General features: G+C 36.8%; 1 protein-coding gene across 1 annotated transcript; it reads left to right on the top strand.

Moving 5' to 3' along the window:
- The first annotated feature begins 4,433 nt into the window (after positions 1-4,433).
- On the top strand, positions 4,434-10,029 carry Kcnv1 (potassium voltage-gated channel modifier subfamily V member 1). The gene is made up of 3 exons (XM_027953279.2): positions 4,434-4,900; positions 5,742-6,271; positions 9,518-10,029. Exons 1-3 carry the CDS (start codon positions 4,434-4,436, stop codon positions 10,027-10,029), a joined length of 1,509 nt encoding a protein of 502 aa, XP_027809080.1.
- Positions 10,030-21,316: the final 11,287 nt, after the last annotated feature.

A 21,316-nucleotide genomic window follows, 5' to 3' on the forward strand; every position in this document is an offset into this window, starting at 1 on the left:
CTAGATTGTTGATGGGTGATAAAAATTAAAGAATTGAATATGAATGCATGAGTCTACAATGAAGAGACTCAAAAGGAAAAGTGTAGAGTTTACCCAAATTGAATTCTATGAAGCTCTTTTTTCAAAAGTATCCACTCCTATCTCCTTCAATTACCAAGATAAATGTAAACTTTCAGTATTTTAGATATAAATTAATACCCAAAGTGTATATTTTCCTTAAAAAACATTTCAATGACTTAACATCATGTCTGCATTATAACTTTAAAACACTGATATAAAAGATGATTTCACAAAACGCCAAAATATACTATTCAAATGGATCATGAAAAACAGAACATAATGTTAATATCCCCATTATTTTATAAAAATCTCAACAAAACATTCTATATTTTGATAATAAAATTTTCTAAAATAAGTCAAATGACTTTCAACTTTTATTTTCATAATCATCACTAGTGTCAGACATTTAAAGTACATCATGATTTTTCTTTTTATTCAATTTGAAAATGTGACTGTTACAAATGGAAATTGATCATTAATGAATTTAGAATACCAATTTTTAAAAAATGAAAGAATTAAAAACACCAGTTGCAGCTGCAGATTCAAAACTCAAATTGATAACGGGTAGACTTGACAGAGGAAGCCAAAAACTAATGATTTCATAACAGGAATCTTGATGGAAAATCACCTGAATATAACATCTCACAAATCGAAAATATGCCTAAACCCATTAAATTGTCTAGTGTTCACATGGCAATGCTGCAAAGCCTCCCACATGACAGTCACTCCCCCCCCCCACTGCCATGTAGGAATGAAATGGAAAGCAAGACCTCACCATCCCCAATACCTGTGAGTAATTCTTCACCTCTTGGCCTACCTTGTGGTGTATCACAGTCAGAATCAGGAACCAGGAAAGGTATCCTGTGAATAGACACAGCTGCTTTTTTATTTTTCACATGCTTGTCACTGGCCTCTGACTCAAACCTAGGTAATCATGGAGGGAAGAGTGTCCATAGATTCAAAGTAACAAGACAAGGAACAAACAAGAGAGTTTTGGTATTTGAAAGACTATACTTTTAAAAAGTCTTTTTATGTTTATACTCTCCCAGTTGTCTAGTCATCTTGTCTCTAATTCTTATTGCCTTAATAAGTGTAAGTTGTTGTATTCATAGTCAAAACCCAAAGTAAGAATTTAAAGTCTTAGCCATAGAGATAGAATCTGGAGTCAAAAAGACCCTGGTTTCAATTCCTCTGTACACCCTCTCACATGTTCACTATGTAAGTTGGAAGTTACTTAGTTCTCATGTATGTCAAAGTCTACATCTATAACCAGGGATGACAATACATACTCCATAGAATCATTGTGAGATGTCAGATGCTTAGCAAAGGGCCTAACATTGAAAGTGGTTAGTATTATAATTACTCCTATAGAACACCACTCATTACAAGCCAGGGTTAGGGGCTTGGAGGCAGTAGAGGAGATCTGCAAGCCTCAAACACCTTTCACAGCCTCAGGTTACTTGTTCAAAATCTCCCTTCTCACCTAGTATTGTCATTCTTCCTAAAATTTTTCTTCCTTCCTCACCATGATTTGTAAAGCTAGTGTAGAACTTTATCACTAATCATGGCACAAATAAGGCTTAACAGAACTATGGACTTTTGCCCTTTGCAATACCTAAATCATCTGTAATGGAGATTTTAGAAGTTTTCCCTCAGCATAAAGGAGAGCTCTACTACCTTATGAAATAATAATAATAATACCTAAACATGATGAAGAATTATTTACTGAGATAATTTTAGCCTCTTTGTGTTTTCTAAATGGAAGTACTTTTTATACAGATGACAGGTAACTAAATGGATAACTATTAAGGCAACAAAACTAGAAATATTATACAATTTCAAATGTTTTGAAATTGCCCTGTTCTTTTCACAAGATAATTTGTAAGCTACATAAGGACAGAGCTCTTGTCTATCTTCTTCCCTGATGCCTCTTAAGCACCTAAAATCATGCCTGGTATATCAAGGAATATATCTCCTTCTTTAGAAACTTGCAAAAAAAAAATAAATAAAACAAAAGCAGCTATACTGGTTTATTTTTTAAAATCAACAAAAATTATAATTTCCAAGCATTTGCTTATGAAGGCAAACTCTGACCTTGAGTCCTGGGTTCGACTTTGTATTGTGATCCTAAGTAATTCACTTAATTCCTCTGTGTCTGTTTCCCCTTTTTAAGATGTGTAGATTTGCTACCTCATAGTGTTTTTATTAAACTAAAATAAGTTAATACATGAGTGAAGAGACTTCAGAACTTTCTGGTATAAAGAAAGTACTCAAGGGCTGGGGATGTGGCTCAAGCGGTAGCGAGCTCGCCTGGCACGCGTGCAGCCCGGGTTCCATCCTCAGCACCACATACAAAACAAAAAAGATGTTGTGTCCCCGAAAACTAAAAAATAAATATTAAAATCTCTCTCTCTCTCTCTCTCTCTCTCTCTCAAAAAAAAAGTACTCAATAAATGCGGGGTGTTTTTATTAAAATTGGAAATTTTGCTGAGACATTGAGATTCATGAAATAAATGCAGCTGGGGGTCCCACAGCCAAGTGACAAAGCCAGAGCTAAACCACTACGTTACTGTCTAATATATGGAAAAGATCTCCCTATTGTATCAAGCTACCTGCTCATCCTTTGTACCTGTATACTTTGTAAAATTATTTACTAGAAAAAAAAAAGATGAGTACGATTCACCCTCTTAGAAAATGCAATTGGAAAAAAAAATTAGTATTCTGAGATATTTGTTGGAAATAATGAGAAAACCTTGACCCATAACACACAAAGCAGTTCATAGAACTGCCCTAATTCCAAGTTTAGCACACTTAAATAGTCTGGAAATTTTGGCATTTATTTGAACACAGATTGAGGAGAACTGGAATCAAATGCTATAATTCTTGAGATGTCTTCAGCATAATCTAATATTCAGAATCACTGAGCGCCTCTCTTCCTCCCTTGGTCTTATTTTCCTCCCTCTTCTCCATCTACCCGTTCAGCTGGAGCTAGGCACCTTGGCTGGAGTCCTCCCTGGCGGGGGCGGCTGATTCCCAGAGCCCAGAGGCCCGGAGCCGCTAAATGGTGAAGGCTCCGCGTGGCAGCAAGTTCTGGCAAAGAGCTGATCTGTGAGCAGTTTCTCTTCCAGACGGGTCAAGTCCGGCTTCACGCATGGACTAGGAGAATTAAAGGAAGGTTACTTTATCAGCGGTGCCAGCTGAGCGCAGCCCAGGTGTGCCAGGAGCTGCAGGTGAGTTTCCACTCCACCTTATCTGCCCCGAGTCCAACACGTTGGCTAGGGCGCAGCTCCAAGAGGTCCGGAGGGCACATTTTTAGTCTCACCTGGGAATCTGCTCTAGGCTTCTCCAATTACCGCGAGGTCGCTAATGTTTAAATTCCTGTTCCAACCCAAATTTGTGCTATCCCTGGTCTTTCCGCCTCTCTCCTTTCCTAAGCTGAGAGCCTGTTCTCCCGGAAAGTTTAAGAATGCACAGTGTCTCAATGCAGGATGGACACCCCAGTGGGTGGGAGCTCCCAATGATGACCTCTAGTTCTTAGTGACCCCCTAGGATTTTAATTAAAACTCATCATATTAGCCTTATATCTCAACAAAGCGGGGTGACTAAAGGAAGAGGGAGAAGAAAATAGAGCAGGAATAACAAATCAGACTGGGACAAGAATGAAGTGGGAAGAAAGGTTGCAGCCCAGGTCTACAGGTACCCTACCCCACGCGCTCACACCTGGACCAGACACCCCTATTGAGACTCTACAATATTTACAATGAAAGAAAAGGGGGGAAATACAAGCCCTCAAGTTAGCAAGGACTCAGACCCAATTACCACCTCCTTGGCTTTCTAAACTTTGTTTTGATCTTCTGCCTGGAGAAGTGAGTCTCGCCATAGTCTTTGCTTGCGCCAGGCTAAGAGTACGCACCCCTCCTTCTTCCCACTCCAAGCTACACCTCCCTCTCCCACTCCCTTCCCCAACCCCTCCGCACTCCAAGCCCTGCTACTGAAGATGGGGATCCCAATTCCAGAGTTGGGGGCGGAGGGGTGCGTACATCCGGGAAGAGCCACAGCGACTGGCTGTTTTTCCTGGGGCTGTCCTGGGCTGGGTCTATACATAACAGTTTCCCTTGGCGAAACCTCTCCTCTCATCCCAGCCTCCCAGCTCTGCCACTTGTGCGCTGCTACCGCGCACTCGCAGCTCCCTAGCGACAAGAAGGGGAACGAGCACAGCGGGTGGAGCGAGGAGGGGTGCGCGAGTGGGAGGCACCTCCCTCGGGAGGCTGGGAAATCCCGACCGTCACCAGGGGCCGTGCCACCGCCCTCGCGGGACCGAGGCTTCCAGCGTGTTCCCAACTTTGTGGCGCCCTCAGGCAGTGGCGGCGGGAATGGAGCTGCCTCATAGCGGCCGGACACCGCTGGGCTCACCGCTGGACAGCTGCTCCCTGGCCTCTCTCGACTCCAGCGTCTTCTGCAGCGAGGGTGAAGGGGAGCCCTTAGCGCTTGGGGACTGCTTCACGGTCAACGTAGGCGGCAGCCGCTTCGTACTCTCGCAACAGGCGCTGTCTTGCTTCCCGCATACGCGCCTTGGCAAGCTGGCGGTGGTGGTGGCCTCCTACCGCCGTTTGGGAGCCCTGGCTGCAGCGCCCAGCCCCCTAGAGCTCTGCGACGACGCCAACCCAGTAGACAACGAGTACTTCTTCGACCGCAGCTCGCAGGCGTTCCGCTATGTCCTGCACTACTATCGCACCGGCCGACTGCACGTCATGGAGCAGCTGTGCGCGCTGTCCTTCCTTCAGGAGATCCAGTACTGGGGCATCGACGAGCTCAGCATCGACTCCTGCTGCAGGGACAGGTACCCGTGAGGCGCGGTGGCTGGGGGAAGGAGGGGGCGTGAAGTAGGTGTGATGCAGAGAGGAAGGCACAGGTAAAGATGTGAGGCTTTACGTAAGCTTCGCTGAAACCAGGCCTATGAATAGGTGTGGCCGCCTCTGGGCTGGAAGATGAGGTGGGGTTGTGAGGCTGGGAAGCAGGAAAGCCAGATTTTGAATTCAGCTTTTTCAACTTTCTTGTCCCTATTGTTTGAGTGAGTTATGCTAATTTCATGTAAAAGATAAGGAAAGCAAGACTTGTAATAAATATTTGGTGATTGATAGAATAAGTCAGAAAAGCTGTGCTTCGAAAGAAATCTAGGGGTGAAGGTGTTGGTATAGAGCACTGTTACATCTAGGACACTAACTTTTTGAAAAACTTGCATGGAGAACTGCTTTAAATACAGAAGGAAAGTTGGTTCCTTCACTGGATGATGGTAGAGCTTTGATGGGGACTTTGCTGTTATCTTGTCATTACTACCATTTCTTCATGAATAACTTTCCTTTACACACAACAAAGTTCCATATGGCAAACAGCTGTTCTTGTTATCAGAACATGGGTAATAAAAATGCATTGATCCACAGTTGCTTTGTTATGTCTAAAATCCTTTTGCATAAACTCCTACTAAGAAAATGTCACTTTAAAAATCATGATCCTAAGTGAGAAATTCTCAATTGCTGTGGGCAGGAGACAAACTGGGTAAAGTATGAATAGACTTTTTTTTTTTTTAACTGAAATAAAAGTATGACCTCCCTGTCAAGTTTCTCTTCTACTTCTGTATTTTTTTAAAGTTAAACTAATCACCAAGTTGTCTTCTCTAAAAGATACTTCAGAAGAAAGGAGCTGAGTGAAACTCTAGACTTTAAGAAGGACACAGATGATCAGGAAAGCCAACATGAAAGTGAACAGGACTTCTCACAAGGACCTTGTCCCACTGTCCGCCAGAAGCTCTGGAATATCCTGGAGAAACCTGGGTCTTCTACAGCTGCCCGAATCTTTGGGGTCATCTCCATCATCTTCGTGGCGGTGTCCATCGTCAATATGGCCCTGATGTCAGCTGAATTAAGTTGGCTGAACCTGCAGCTGCTGGAGATCTTGGAGTATGTGTGCATTAGCTGGTTCACCGGGGAGTTTGTCCTGCGCTTCTTGTGTGTGCGGGACAGGTGCCGCTTCCTGAGAAAGGTGCCAAACATCATTGACCTCCTTGCCATTTTGCCCTTCTACATCACTCTCTTGGTAGAAAGCCTGAGCGGCAGCCAGACCACACAAGAGCTGGAAAATGTGGGACGCATCGTCCAGGTTTTGAGGCTGCTCAGGGCTCTACGAATGCTAAAACTGGGCAGGCACTCCACAGGTATTCAAATTTCATTGATGCTTTTTTAATATGCCATTGTCATCAACCATTAGTGATTTGACCACAGTACACAGAAAGCCACTCTGAATTGATATGTGAAACTGACAGTTATCATGCTTTACCCAAATATGACCTCTTAAGAGATACTGGGAAGCAAAATCTTAAAAGTTGTTATTGCAGATATAGAGGAAAAGGTATCTCTGACACATTTTCTCTTCATAAGATGTTGAGGAACAATTTGACCATTTGATAACTTCAATTTATTGAAACCCAAGGTCAAGATGATGTACAAAAATTAAAGACTCTGCCTCTAGGTAGTTTTAGACAAAGCATGCATAAATAACACAAATACATGCACAGTAATTATATAATGTTAGGAACATAAGCTAGTTTGTTGTCTATACCTGAGAAGTGTGTGCACACACTCTCTCTTCATAATATATATATATATATTTCTTCTGCCATATATGTTATATATGGCAGAAGAAAAAGTCATTCCTCCAGAGCCTTCCCTGATCATGAGGAAGAGAGATAACCAGGTGCTGATGACCTTTCCTTAATTTTTAAAGTAGCAATGGAAATATATTACTTTGAAAGAGAAGACTCTACTTAAATGTCTTAGCTAGTATTTGAGAATTTTCTTGTTCTTCAGAGAGAGAAGAAACAAGAAGTCATTAATTTTTTGTGTGTTATAGAGACTTTGAAAATCAAATGAACATTCCCTAGAAAATTTTTCACACAACACAATACATATATATGATTATACATGAAAATTATAGTTGATATCAGTGCAAGTCACACAGAATATTAAAGACAGTTCTTGAATGCAATTGTTCTCAATAGCTGGTCCTGAAGCTGTTGAACATTCTGCAGTAATATGTAAGTTATCTATGTCATACCTTAGGGAAAACAAGAATCCCCAAACTTGTTGAAATGTAGATTCTAAACCCCAACTCCCAGAAAGAGAGTTTAGTATGTGGGTTGGATCCATTCCAATAAGTTTGAAGGTGATTTGATATCAGTGGTTCCTGGACCATACTTTTGGGGATGCCATATTAATACAATACATATTAATACAAATACATATTGTTACAAATGAGTTGGCTAGAGATTCCTTTTCCAATCTTATTTCCATATAGATGTCCCTGACTAGCCACCTAAAGGGGATGATGATAGTAGTTTCTCCCTATAAATATAAGGGACAAATAAACCTCTGTGGTTTTTTTCCTATTACTTTATGGTAAATTAGAACTCACTCTAATATAATTTTGGTGTGTATTTTCCTAGCTAGTCTCATAGCCAGGGATTTGATAATGGGGTTTCTAACTACTTTTATAAGTTCTACTCTTCATTTTCTGACACACATAATGGGATGCTTTCTTTGAGTATTTATAAACTCTTCACAGTATTCAGTTTTAAAAACACTGAGCAAAGACCACATTTTTTTTCTCAAAAGAAAGGAAAAGGAAAATAATAGTAATTTTCATAGTGTCACCTCTTCAAAAGCTTTCTCAGTAATAAACAAGTATAAATCATTAATAAAGCCTTAATTTATTAAAAATATATGACAATTTCATGAATATTTGATAATTTTCCCTGAAGCATAACATTCAGCAAAATGTAGATATATATGTAGATGACATATATCCCCACATATTAATTATGAATAAAGATGTATTACAAAATAATGGTTAGAAGGCCAGACTGCCTAAATTTAAAGGCTGGTTTTGTAGCTTTGTACTAGATAAAACTACCTCTCTATGCCTGAGCCTCCTTTTATGTAAAATTGTACAGCAATGACAACACCTGTCATATATCTTTGAGGATCATCTAAGTTAAGAGATGGAACATGGTAGACATTCAGCCCCCTTTATATTTCTTAACAAAACTGTTTAGAGCACTTCATCTTTAAATAAAAACACTTTTCTCAGACAAACACAATGTTTCTTCTCATATTGTCAGTTTACTTCAGAAATGTAATTCCATATAGACACATCAAGGCAAGTTTTATAACTAGGTGTTATAAATGTATTCTAAAAGATATTCTTTTGAAGTTAAATCTCAAAATTAATATTCATTGGTCTTTAAAAATAGCTGGTTAATAATACAAGAATATCTCAAAATTTGAAGAGCAAAATTCAAAACAATGAGAGCATGAATAGTATTCTACATCTTGAATAATCTCAAGTGAGTTAATCAGAATAAAAAATGATTCTAAAAGGTAATGCTTTGGACTTCTGGGGCAATGTCATTGTGATGCCATGTCTTCAAAATGTGTTTAAACTTTTAGAAGTATCTCTCTAGCATTAGGAGGGTGATCTATGGTTAATTTAAAGCCTGGTTTATAATGGGCTTAATACATTCACATGTGGAATTGGAATCTCTTGGGTCTGTCTCCCAGGGGATCAATGAATCATCAGAATCTAGCCATGGGACCCCTCCAGTGCCTCCTATTGATTAAATTTACCAGTGGCTCCATTCTTGTACCTTTTTGCAATGGAGGAACATTCTATATTCAACTGTTTTCTTACAGAAAAGCAGAAATGTTATGTGCTCAGGGAAGTAATTCCCTGTAGTTTTGATATTAAAGACTAGGATTTCAATGGGTGTCCTGGTAGTGCAAGGACCTTGACTTGATACACAACAAAGAATGTCCCCTGAATATATCTGTGAGGTTCTTGTGTCAAAACCTAATTTGCTTCTGTGCTTTATTTCATTGGTATGGTAAAAAAGGTTTAGTTACTCTGGCTTTCAGATAATGAGGCACCTGGTTGTTTTAAACTTTATCAAGAGGGTGACAAAGCAGACATACACACAAAGTATGAAAACAAGATAAAACTGGTTTTAGAGAGAAGTCTGAAATGATGCATTCACATGTGAGTTTGACCAAATGCACCTTCCAAATGCAACAGTACAAAGGTCTCTCACTATGTAAAGTACAAAATTCCTCTCATACACCTTCTCCCTGCCTGTTAGTCTCATTCCTCTTCCTGTTTTAAGTATACATAGTAGAAGTTCAGTAATTACATAAGCCAATTATATTTTTCTCTATCCTCATCAACTAAACTACATGATTCTGGAAGACAGACGTCATGATATAATCATCTTTGTATCCCCAAACATTGCCCAGTGCTGGGGACATATTATGTGGACAGTGCATGTTTGTGGGTGGAGATCAAGGAGTGAGGGGGAAGGGAGAGAGAGGAGGGGTGCTAATGATGATTGACAGCAGTTGTTCTGTTGCAGGATTGCGCTCACTTGGGATGACAATCACCCAATGTTATGAAGAGGTCGGCCTACTGCTCTTATTTTTATCTGTGGGAATTTCTATATTTTCAACCATAGAATATTTTGCGGAGCAAAGCATTCCTGACACAACTTTCACAAGCGTTCCTTGTGCATGGTGGTGGGCTACAACATCCATGACTACCGTGGGCTATGGGGACATTAGACCAGACACTACCACAGGCAAAATTGTGGCCTTCATGTGTATATTATCAGGAATCCTTGTCTTGGCCTTGCCTATTGCTATTATTAATGATCGCTTCTCTGCTTGCTACTTCACCTTGAAACTCAAGGAAGCAGCTGTTAGACAGCGTGAAGCTCTGAAGAAGCTTACCAAGAATATAGCCACTGACTCATATATCAGCGTTAACTTGAGAGATGTCTATGCCCGGAGTATAATGGAGATGCTTCGATTAAAAGGCAGAGAAAGAGCAAGTACAAGGAGCAGCGGGGGAGATGATTTCTGGTTTTAAATTGACTTCTAATTTATCTATAAAAGTTGTGTACGATTAATCAGATTGATAAAGCCTTGACATGGATATCTGTATTACTGATGAAGAATCTCTTCAGCACTATACATCTTAATTTTTGCTGATATCTTACCTGGTCTCCTAGAATATTTCACATAATTCATAGCAATTATACATTTTTGACACAGTTGAATCTCTAAAAGAACAACAAAATAAAATTGAGACAATATACACATGTCTGAATTGTCAAAATATTAAATAATATCATTGTGATACATATAATAAAGTTAAGTTTTACACATCACCAATTTTAGAAGTTTTTGCTCCTCTAATTTTTTTTAAATGGCAGTTAAACTACCTAGACCAGAGAAAAGATAGCTGAACATTTAAGAACACACTGAACATCTTTGCTATTTAAAGACATTCTCAAAGCAAATTACTCCTTTCTCCATCAGTTAAAATAGTTGAGTAACAATTAGCTTTGCAAGAGAAAAATCTGACTTAGTGGTCATAGATGGTGTCCCTATATACCATGTGGTGCAAACCGCTAGTCACAAATGGATCAAGCTCTGCCTCCCATTATTAATCTTGCAGGTGGGAGAACTAGACTGCTAAGTACTGTAGAAGATGAGTCTGCACAGACTTCGAGAACTGCACATTTTCACTCTCCCAGCTGAGTGTAATATGCATATTTCTTAGTTCTTTATAAAAATCAGATGGTTTTTAAAATGTCTCATTATGGATATATTATGTCTTCAACATCATGAATATGTAAAAGTGAAGTAGTGACATCCTAAATTTATATGTTGAAATTATTAAATGGTCTTATTTCATAAAATGAGAATATGTTGAATGACATCATTGGATGAACTTGAAGATCTTTTATTTGTTAACAAAAAAAATATTATGGACAGCTTTCTGACTGTTGGGGTAAATAGCAAATGTTCAAACTTTGCAGGCATTTTGACAGCATTTTGACATTCATGATAATAATAAAATTCCTAGACATTCTGTTACATAATTAAAGCCAAAAACTCTTAAGCTAAGAACCAGCTCATGATTCCAAATATTCTAGTAAATGATATTTTTAAAAATAATAATAATAACAAGGAATGGATAACTTTACTGCCTGCTTTCTCAGTATATGTAATAAAGCCCCTACAGGGAAGAAAATTGGTTCCTGGGTGGGGGAAGTCTTCTTTTTATGCATAAAGCTCAAATATACACATAGTACATAAACATACATACAGAATATCTGCAATACTAAAATTTCATAGGGAGGAAAATTATAAAAATACCCAGAAACTTCATTGCTGGTAGTTAATGGTGAGAAATAAATATAGAAAAACATTGCTTTAATACATGCCCTAATATGCTTCGTTAACTGAATGTTAAGACAGCCTACTATCCTATGAACTACCAAGAAAGAAAGAAAGGTGCCAAATTACAAGATGCCATTGATGGTAAAAGAAATCCATATTTTTGGATCTGTAAAAAATTATAGTATATATCTTAAAAGCAATGAAATATTACATGCACTACCTCGTGTTTTCAGGTATGCATGCTTAAGCTCTGAAAAAAATTTCATTGATGGCATGAGTTTTTATTATATACTGAAGTGGTTTAATTCATTTGACTATTTTGCACTTCTAAATATTGTAATATCTTTAGGAGATATGAGTATGAATAAATATTTTTCCTCTTACCCACAGACATGGGTGCTAGAGCATTGCATAGGGCCATTAGTCCTCGTATACATCCCATCCATAGTCTAAAAGGTCAATAGAGGTCAGATGGAGAAGACAAACTTACTCTGGCTTCTCTAGAACCTTCCCAATAAGATTATTCAGGACTATGTCTGTATTCATCATGTATTAAGTCACTTTATCTTCAAAATGTCCCAGTTATGTAATTGCTATTCTTATACTCTTCTAAATATATATTTTATATATTTATTAATTCAACAAATATTTATTAAGGATCCTCTGAGTGTTGGGCATTAGAGAGTCTTTGTTAAACAAAGTCCTGTTATCTTGTATATAATATTTTATTCGAGGATATAAGAGGAAGACAGATGACAAAATTGAAATAATAAAAAATTTAAATTTGCTGAGCATAAATCTACCTGACTCAGAAAATGATACTCTTAAAGTCTTATTATAGATTTTATTCTACCTACACAACTCATGCATAGGGATTCATTTTATAGGCAGGAAAGCCAACTTTTTGTGAATGGAGAGCCTTATGAAAAATATCAGTTTATTCTCAGAGGGAAAAAGGTGCTTTTTTTAAAAAAAAAAAAAAAAAAACAGTTGTGGTGACAGCTTAGTCATTACTGGACAAGAAAAATTTTGTCTTTGTAATACATAACAGTTGGAAAATTTAAAATTATATATACATATATATTTTCCCCATCACAGAGTATCCTAAATATGTTCTATAAAATGTGGTTTGTTAGCTGTAAAAATTTTGTCAAGACATAGACACTTCAAAACAGTTTTAAAATATCATTGCTAAGTCAATTTTTCTGTTATACAAAACATCAGTGTATTTATTCAATAAATGTACATATAAGTAAGCGAAATTTAATTGAAGTAACAAATCAATGAAGAAACTGTGAATTTTATTTGTTTGTTTGTTTATGACAGGGATTGAACCCAGGGCCTTGCATATGCTAGTCAAACACTGCACCACTGAGCTACAATCCCAGCCCTCTCATTATTTTTAAAACATTAGGGATTCTTCAAAAATCTAAGAATTATTCCTACAAAACAATATCTAACTTGTTTAGAAATATATAATAAGGAAATGTTGTCTTTCTCTAAACTATTCAGAAAAGACTAACTAAAAAACATTCGAATGCACAGAGCCAATACTGAGTACCTAAAATATTAATTTTACTGAGGAATCTCTAGCAGGAGTGACAGCGTATTCATGTTTTATGGTGTTTTTTCTTCTATGGGTAAATACATACATATATAAGGAATTGTTTCAGTTATAATTTTAATGAAAAGTAGTATTAAGTGTAATGGATAACACACAAAGAAGTTCATTGAAGTAGAAATCTCAGTTATGTGTTTCCATGTGGAATTCTTACTCTCAGTAAAATTTTTTGACCAGCTCCTGCACAAAATATCTATGCCAACCCAAGTAATCTAAGTAAAAAGTTACCATTAGGTAAGCTTATACTTTTAACAAATATTTCCTCTGATACATTTTAACATGAAAAGCTTGAATTTTTTGAAAAGTAGCCATCAGTATCTCCAGGGTCTTATCCATTCTTTAATTGAGACCCAAGAATCATATTTGGTTGGTTGACAAATGTGTTCCAGTGTTTCTATTGGTGATTTTCCCCCTCAAAGCACCACCCTCTCCCAAACCTCTCTCCAAGCCATACTGCTAAATGGAAGAAAAATGTCATATAAGGAGAGCTTTACTTGTAAGCCACATAGGCCGTTGCTTACATGGTAAATCTTTAGGAATAATGGGATAACCTGGGTATTCATGTCCTCACTTGCCTTATATTATGATCACTCTCCTGCTTAACTCCTCATCTCCACTGACCTTCTCTTCCTTTCTAGTATCCAAATGGCAATACCTCAACCCTAATTAAATCCAAAGTCTATTTGTGCTTGTTTAAAAAAAAAATTCATGCTGACTGATCCCACTTTGCATTTATGTCTACAAACCCTTTTTCAGTTCTTGGTGCTGGTAGGCAATCATACTGCAATCCTTGAGTCCATTCACTCTTAAAATAAATGGAAACTTCTAACAGCTTTCTTTGATTCCTCTTTCACTCAAAAAAAAAAAAAAAAAAAACTGAGTCATAGAGGAGATTTTCTACAAGAACCAGCACCCACATTTATCCACCCACCTCCATCTGTCTCCACAGAGCCTTTTCTCCCATTGCAAGGGCTGAACTATCCTTCCCATTTTTTCTCCCACTCTGAGACATGACTTCAAAAAGTTCCCTTTCTCCCTACCACACCAATAATTTTTGCCTTCCCTAGTGGACATTCTTATCAGCATACAAACATTATTTAATTTTTCCCATCTTAAAAATGGGGAAAAAAGGCAAATAAACTCCTTGAGTCTACTTCATTCTCCAGAAAACACCCAATTCTCTACTATTGTTCATGGCAAAATGTCTTGACACCATCTTCTATACTCAGTCTTTCAATTTTTACATTTATTCTTTCTTTTTCCTGAAAATCTTCTCATCAATCTTCCACCCCTCATCTCCTAAAAACCTGTTGTTCTTGTGCTCAGCAGCGGCCCCATCACTGCTAAATCCAATTATGAATGCTGACAACTCATATTGTCTTTTCTAGCAGCAGCATTTATTTTTCTTTTTGCAGTAAGTACTGCATTGAACCCAAGGGTGCTTTACCACTGAGCTACATCTCCAGCCTTTTATTTTACTTTATTTCATTTTATTTTGAGACAGGGTCTAGCTAATTTTCTGAGGCTGGCCTTGAATTTGCCCTCTCCTACTTCAGCCTACTGAGTTGCTGGGATTTACAGGCATTTGACCAGGTTAACTACAGACTCTTCTCTGAAACACTTCCTTTACTTGGAGCCCTTTATACCCTCCTAATTTCACCCCTACTTCATTACTCAGTAATCTTCTGTGGTTGAGAGAGTCAGTCAGGGCCTAATCCTCATCTTATTCTGCTCTCTATTGATACTGCTCCTTTTATAAGAAGACTCTGGTTTCATAGGTTAAATATAACCAGCACTTGGTCAGCTCCCACATTTCCATGTCCAAACTTGACCTTTCCTCTCACCTTCCTGTATTTATTCAACAGATTTCCAATAAATATCTTAAAATTATCACCACCAATGTCAAGTTATTGACACTTCTTATTATGATTTATATATGAATTATCCTCCTAAAGAATCTGTGTTAATGCAGGATGTAAAATGATTAGATTAGAAGAGCAGTAATCTAGACCATCCATCCTATTTTAAATTGATTAACTGAATGGTAACTGTAGGCCAGTAGGGTATAGCTAAAGGGTGTGGGTTACTGGCAGCATAATCTGAAAGGTTTCATCTTTCATCAGACTCTTTGCCTCTCTCTCTGCTTCCTGGATACCAGGAACAGAGCAGCACTCCTCCATCACACCCTCACCATGATGTTCTGCCTCATCTTAGGCCCAGAGCAATGGAGTTGACCCACCATGGACTGAACCTCTGAAACTATGAGCCAAAATAAACCCTTCCTCCACTAAGCCGTTCTTACCAGACAATTTGGTTACAGTGACAAACGGCTGACTAACACAGAAATTGAAACCAAGAAGGGGGGGGTCACTTCTGTGACTAATCTGATCATCTGGTTCAGAAACCTTTGGATCTGATTTATGGAAGGAGTTTGGAAACATTGGAGACACGGGGTGGAGAATCCTTAGAATGTTGCAAGCAAAGCATAATGGGCCTTTCTGGTGTGAGCTGAGAAGACCAGAATGCCAAGAGGAATGGGGACAGTAGAAACACTGCTCATGAGTTTTAAGAGGGGTATGAGGACTCTATTTGGAATTGGACTAGAGGCCATTCATAATAAGTTTTATTGAAGAATGTGTCTGTCTACATTTTGCCCATATTTTGAGACTTTGTGCGAAGCTGAATTTAAGGGTTATGGATTAATTACTCTGGTGAAAGAAATTTTAAGGAGGAAATTTCAAGCATAGCATTCAGATAGTGGTATGAATTTTGCTGGCAGCTTTCAGCTAAGCTTACTGTAAAAATTAGGAGCAGATGGTAGAGTCAAAGGGTTTTAAAACCTTGAAGTTTCACCAAATTGCAAGAAATCTTATTTCATCTTCTTTAAAGGATCTATAGTCTAAGAAATTTTGGTAAATAAAAGAAAATAATGATGATATACTTATTTTCTACATTATTCAATTGCTCAATACCCAAATTATATACAAAGAAATAATAATTGAATCAAAGAATATCTGACAAGTTAGGCAAAGGCAAATATACAAAGACAGGAGAAAAGGGAATAAAAAATATGGTAACAAGAATGATTTTGAAATGATGGGAGGAAACATATTCCTTGATATATATCAATGATCATCTCAAAACCTTACACAGGGTAAGTAGATAGAATTTCAAAAATCTACCTACGAAAATCAAATCTTCCTTAAAAAGTAACAAGTTTCTCTAAACTAGGGCAATATTTCGAAAACCCTGTCTTTATACATGTCTTTGCTGTACAGCAAATGTTTTATCTTAAGTGGTCTATAATTATTATTGCCAACTAATTCTAAATGGTACATGTGAAAATAAAAGACATTTACTGTTGCCATGGAAACTATACTTTGTAGGAAATTTATTTAAACAGGCCTTGCTTCTAAAGTTAAAAAGAAAAAAAACAAAAGATCTTCACAGACAATAATACCACCTTGACCACCAGCCATCAGGAAAGAAAACAATGAAAATGTAAAAACAAAACTTTTCTACCCTTAGCTGAACTTATAACTTCTTTCTTCACAGTGAGATATTTTTTTTAGTTAGTAATTAAGTTGTTATTCTTCCTTTTTTTTTCCTTTAGATTCCTATCAAGAAAAATTCTCCCTGGAAAAATTCTGTGTACAACAAATGCAATTTCTTTTTAAAATTGTTCTTAATTTTTAAAAAAAATTGACATAAATTAATTATACATATTTATTGGGTACAATGTGACATTTTAATACATACACCATATGTAATGATCCAATCAGGCTGACAATTCTTTTTTACATTTAAAGATACAAAATCTAACTTTGTAATGATAATTTTAAGAAACATACTATCAGAAGACATTTGACAAATTTTTGACTTAGCATTCTTCTACTCACCCTTTTTAATTAAGCATTTTGTATTATTTTTCTCATACACTGATACAATATACTAAAGAAATATCTCAAAGAAAATTAAATAAATCAGACACAGAAAGACAATACCACATACTCTCTCTCATATGTGCATGCTGTTAAAAAGTTGACTAGATTGTACAGTAGTGATTACTAGATCTGAAAAGAGCCAGGGAGGTTGGATAACAGGTATCAAAGCCCGGTTAGATAAAAGGAATAAGTTCTAGGATTCTACAGCACAACAGAGTGACCACAGTTCAGGAAAAACTATTGTATATTTTATGAGTAACTAGAAGAGAAGAGCTCAAAGCAATGGTAGGGAGATAGAAATGTTAGTTAACCTGATTTGATCAGTACACATTACACACATAGTTTGAAATATCACATTTGAAACCTATAAACATATACAACGTTGTGTTAATCAAAATGCTTTTAAAATATTTAATGAGATATAATTTTAAATTCCATGATTTGGTTATTACACACTACATACATGTACTGAAATATCACCTTTTAACTCAAAACCTTATACATGTAAAATAATAATAATTAATAAAAATGAAATACATAAAGCAAGAAGAAATAACTCACAGAAACAAACATCATTCCCAATTTCTTAATGCATGGACAAATAGGTCTTTTCTCTCCAGTTGGCACCTATCATATTACAATGTAAATAAATCTTCAGTGAACTTTCAACACATACCTATTAATCCAATTAGCTAAATCACCTTTTCATATATTGCTGACATCTATTTTCTTGAACTGTTTTTTTCAGAGTAAGACTTTTTCATTTAATTTCATATGACACTGCTTATATGCAGAGAGCAGACCTAATTAACTGTTACTTATAAGAACACAATAGTATATGATATAGAAAAGAAAGAACTGTGATATAATTTATCTAATCCATATCAGAATTGGAAAGAACTGAATAATAACCTTTTTATATCTTCTTTTAATTTAGTTCATTTGTTTGTTGTTTATTTGTTTGTTTGTTTGGTACCAGGGATTGAACCCAGGGGTATTTAACCACTGAGCCACATATTCGGCCTTTTTAAAAAGAATTTTGTGAGATCAGGGTCTCACTAAGTTGTTCAGAGCCTCACTAAGTTGCTGAGGCTGGCTTTAACTTGCAATCTTCCTGCATTAGCTTCTCCAGCCACTGGGATTACAGGTACACATCACCACACCTGGTCCTTCTTTTAATTTTTGAAGAAAAAATTGTGGATCAAAGATAGTGTTACAAAACAAGACAACCACATATTACAGTTATATAGAATTTATTTTTATAAAACAAATACTGGAGTTATTTTTGATACCTATATAACAAAGGTATTTTCAGTGTTATCATTTTAATACCAAAACAAGGTCTCTACTAGAAGTAATTAAACAACTCTTACTTCAAGATTCAGAAATAATATGAATTAGCAGATAGGAAGCATTATTTCTTCAAACTGCAGATTAAAAATGACTAATAGTTCATTAAATAAATGTATTGAGTTGTAACTACTACCTTTTTAAAAAATAGAATTGATGGAATAAAATGAACTGGATAGAATAGAAGAGAAGGGAGAGGAAGGAAAGGAAAGAGGAGAGCAGGGGAGGGGAGGAGAAGAGAGGAGAGAGAGGAGTTCATGGTAATAATAGGACTTTAATTGAAATGTAACAACTTGTCAATAAAAGGGCTTTGCTTTCATTATTGTTTTTTAAATATTAAATGTAAGGAGCTTGAAAGTTACCACTTCATAATAAGAAGAACTGAAAAGCTGAACAGACTGAAAAAATCAACAAGCCTTTTTTTTTTTTTTTTTTTTGGATTTGTAAGAGGAGGACACAGGGCAAGCTGCTATTCCCCAGACTACAAAGACAGATAAAGGCACACAAGGAGTCACTGCTCACAGGCACAGATTCATGAGTGGGGACTACTACAGCAACCAGTCCCAAAGGAGGAAAGCCTGAACTGTCAGTGATGAATTTTTGGAGACAAGTCTAAGACTTCAAAGCTTCAGAAGGACCCCTACAATATTTCCAGATTTACCTCCAGAAGTTCAACCAAGTTCCCACAGTAAATTTCAGACAAATTCCCTTATGCTCCCAGCAAGGGAAAAGAAAACTATACACCAGAGGACTTTGTTCTTCACAAAGCAGCAGCTAGTTTTCTACAGCCTAACCTGCTGGGGTACTCTCAGAGCTTAACTGACAAGGAAAGGGAAATATCCAAGTCCAGTCAGCTCTAGCCCTACATGGGGGAGAGATGGGAAATGCTTCATTCTGTCCCACTCTAGCAAACCTGTCCTCCCTAAGAGGGATGGGGTGAACTGAGAAGGACTTGAGAAAACCATTCCAAAGCCCAGGCTGGCTAAGAGACTGAGACCTAATCATAGCAACTGGGAATGCCTCCCTCCCTGCACATCACAATGCGGAATTACCGAAGGCCTATTTGCATCAGCAGTTCCTTTTACACAGCATATCAGGTCTGCCTCCCATAGTAATTACTTCTGAGGCTGCTAAAGAAAATTAAAAGACACATAAATTAAAAACCACTGAGGACGTTCTTTCTTTAGAGCTATGACAGGAGTTGGGGAATATCTGAGTCTATGCTAAGCTGAACATGAATGAGAGGTACTCAAGACTGAGAAACAAAGCACAGGAGCTACTGACATCAATAAGAGAAATTGTGCTACACCAAGTGTCTAAGTGCCTGTGTTCATCAGATTTCTCTGAATTTACCAATGAACTATTTTTTTTTTTTACATTCAGTGCTGGATAGATAATTATTGCATTAGTCAGTCTTCTCCAGAGAAATAGAACCAACAGAATGTGTGTGTGTGTGTGTGTGTGTGTGTGTGTGTGTGTGTGTGTAATTGGCTCATACTATTGGGGACTGGTTAGTCCAAAATCTATAGGATATGCCAGCAAGCTGGAAACTCAGGTAAGAGTTGCAGTTCAAGTCTGAAGGCAGTTTGCAGGCAGAATTTCATTTTCTTTGGGAACATCAGTCTTTTTCTTAAGGTTTCAACTGAAAGGATGAGGACCATCCTCATTATGGAGGATAATCTGCTTTTCTAGAAGTTTGCTGATTAAAATGTTAATCACATCAAAAATAACTTCATAAAAACTTCTAGAATATTATTTGACTAAATATGTAGGTACTATAACCTAGCCAAGTTGATATATAGAATTTATTACTACACTTTTATCCATGGGAAAATGATCAATATCATTTGAGTTAGGGAATTTCAAATTAAAATAACAATGAAATATCACTACATATTTAAAATATGACAACATCAAATGCCAGCAAGTTTACAGAGCAAATCGGAGATCTCATTTGTGCTGGTGGGAAATCAAAATAAAACAGCCACATCAGAAGACAATTTGGGAACTTCTTAGCTAAAAGGCTAATTATCATATGGTCCAATGATCCAATTTTTAGATATTTAACCAAATGATTTGAAGACTTTTTCCACATAAAAACCTGCATGCAAATATTTGTAGCACCTTTATTGATAATCACTGAAAATCAGAAACATCTACAATGTCCTTCAACAGGTGAATATGTAAACAAACTGTGATATATTCATAAATGGAATATTACTCAGTTATAAAGAGAAGAGGGCTATCAAGTCATAAGAAGATGTGAAAGAATCTGAAATTCATATTACTGTAAGTAAAAGAATCAAGTCTAATTATATGATAACCTAGAGAATGCAAAACTATGAAGAAAATAAAAAGATCAAAATAAAAAGTTGCCTAGGACTTTGTGGCCGTGGAGGGATAAATAGGTGGAGCACAGGGATTTATAAGGACAGTGAAATCATTCTATATGATATTGTAATGGTTACTGTATGAAATTATACACTTATTAATATTCATAAAGTTTTATAGCAAACTATAATATAGGTGAATTTAAAAGACTAAAAATTTAGGAAGTCAGAGGATACCAAGAAGGAATTCAGACTGTGACAAGAGATTCTAACTTGTTACAAATATATGAGACAATCTCACTAAGGAAGATGGGAGGAAAGTAACTTAAAGTCACTTTAAAAATGAGTAGATCTGAAATGAGCAGATCTGTAATGGGCTAAAGCCAAAAGGACTTAAGGATTTAAGGACTGTATCTTAGTGGGTAAAGCTGTTTAACACACAGGAATCTACAGTCTTAATACTGCTGTCCATCTACATTCTAATTGAACTACTGAATATAAATGAAACCACTGGTGGAGCCAAGTCCCTCGCTGGTAGGAAAAGGCAAGAGAAGGTGTCTAGAATGATCCATGCTGGAATTGGAATTGAATAGAATTGGACTATATTTGAATATGGTGAAAGGAAAGATGGTTCCATGTGGTAATATTTATAGATATAGATAAATAAGTTAACATATTTGCATATATGTCATTGTTTTTTCAGCTGAGAATACCTGAAAGAAA

The sequence above is a fragment of the Marmota flaviventris genome, chromosome 15, assembly GCF_047511675.1.
Source record: "Marmota flaviventris isolate mMarFla1 chromosome 15, mMarFla1.hap1, whole genome shotgun sequence".
NCBI classification, from domain to species: Eukaryota; Metazoa; Chordata; class Mammalia; order Rodentia; family Sciuridae; genus Marmota; species Marmota flaviventris.

Bases quoted from the DNA above. Each gene is read 5' to 3' on its own strand.
- Kcnv1 (XM_027953279.2), top strand. From the start codon at position 4,434: ATGGAGCTGCCTCATAGCGGCCGGACACCGCTGGGCTCACCGCTGGAC. The intron at 4,901-5,741 runs GTACCCGTGAGG...CTTCTCTAAAAG, and splicing joins GACTCCTGCTGCAGGGACAG to ATACTTCAGAAGAAAGGAGC. The intron at 6,272-9,517 runs GTATTCAAATTT...GTTCTGTTGCAG, and splicing joins ACTGGGCAGGCACTCCACAG to GATTGCGCTCACTTGGGATG.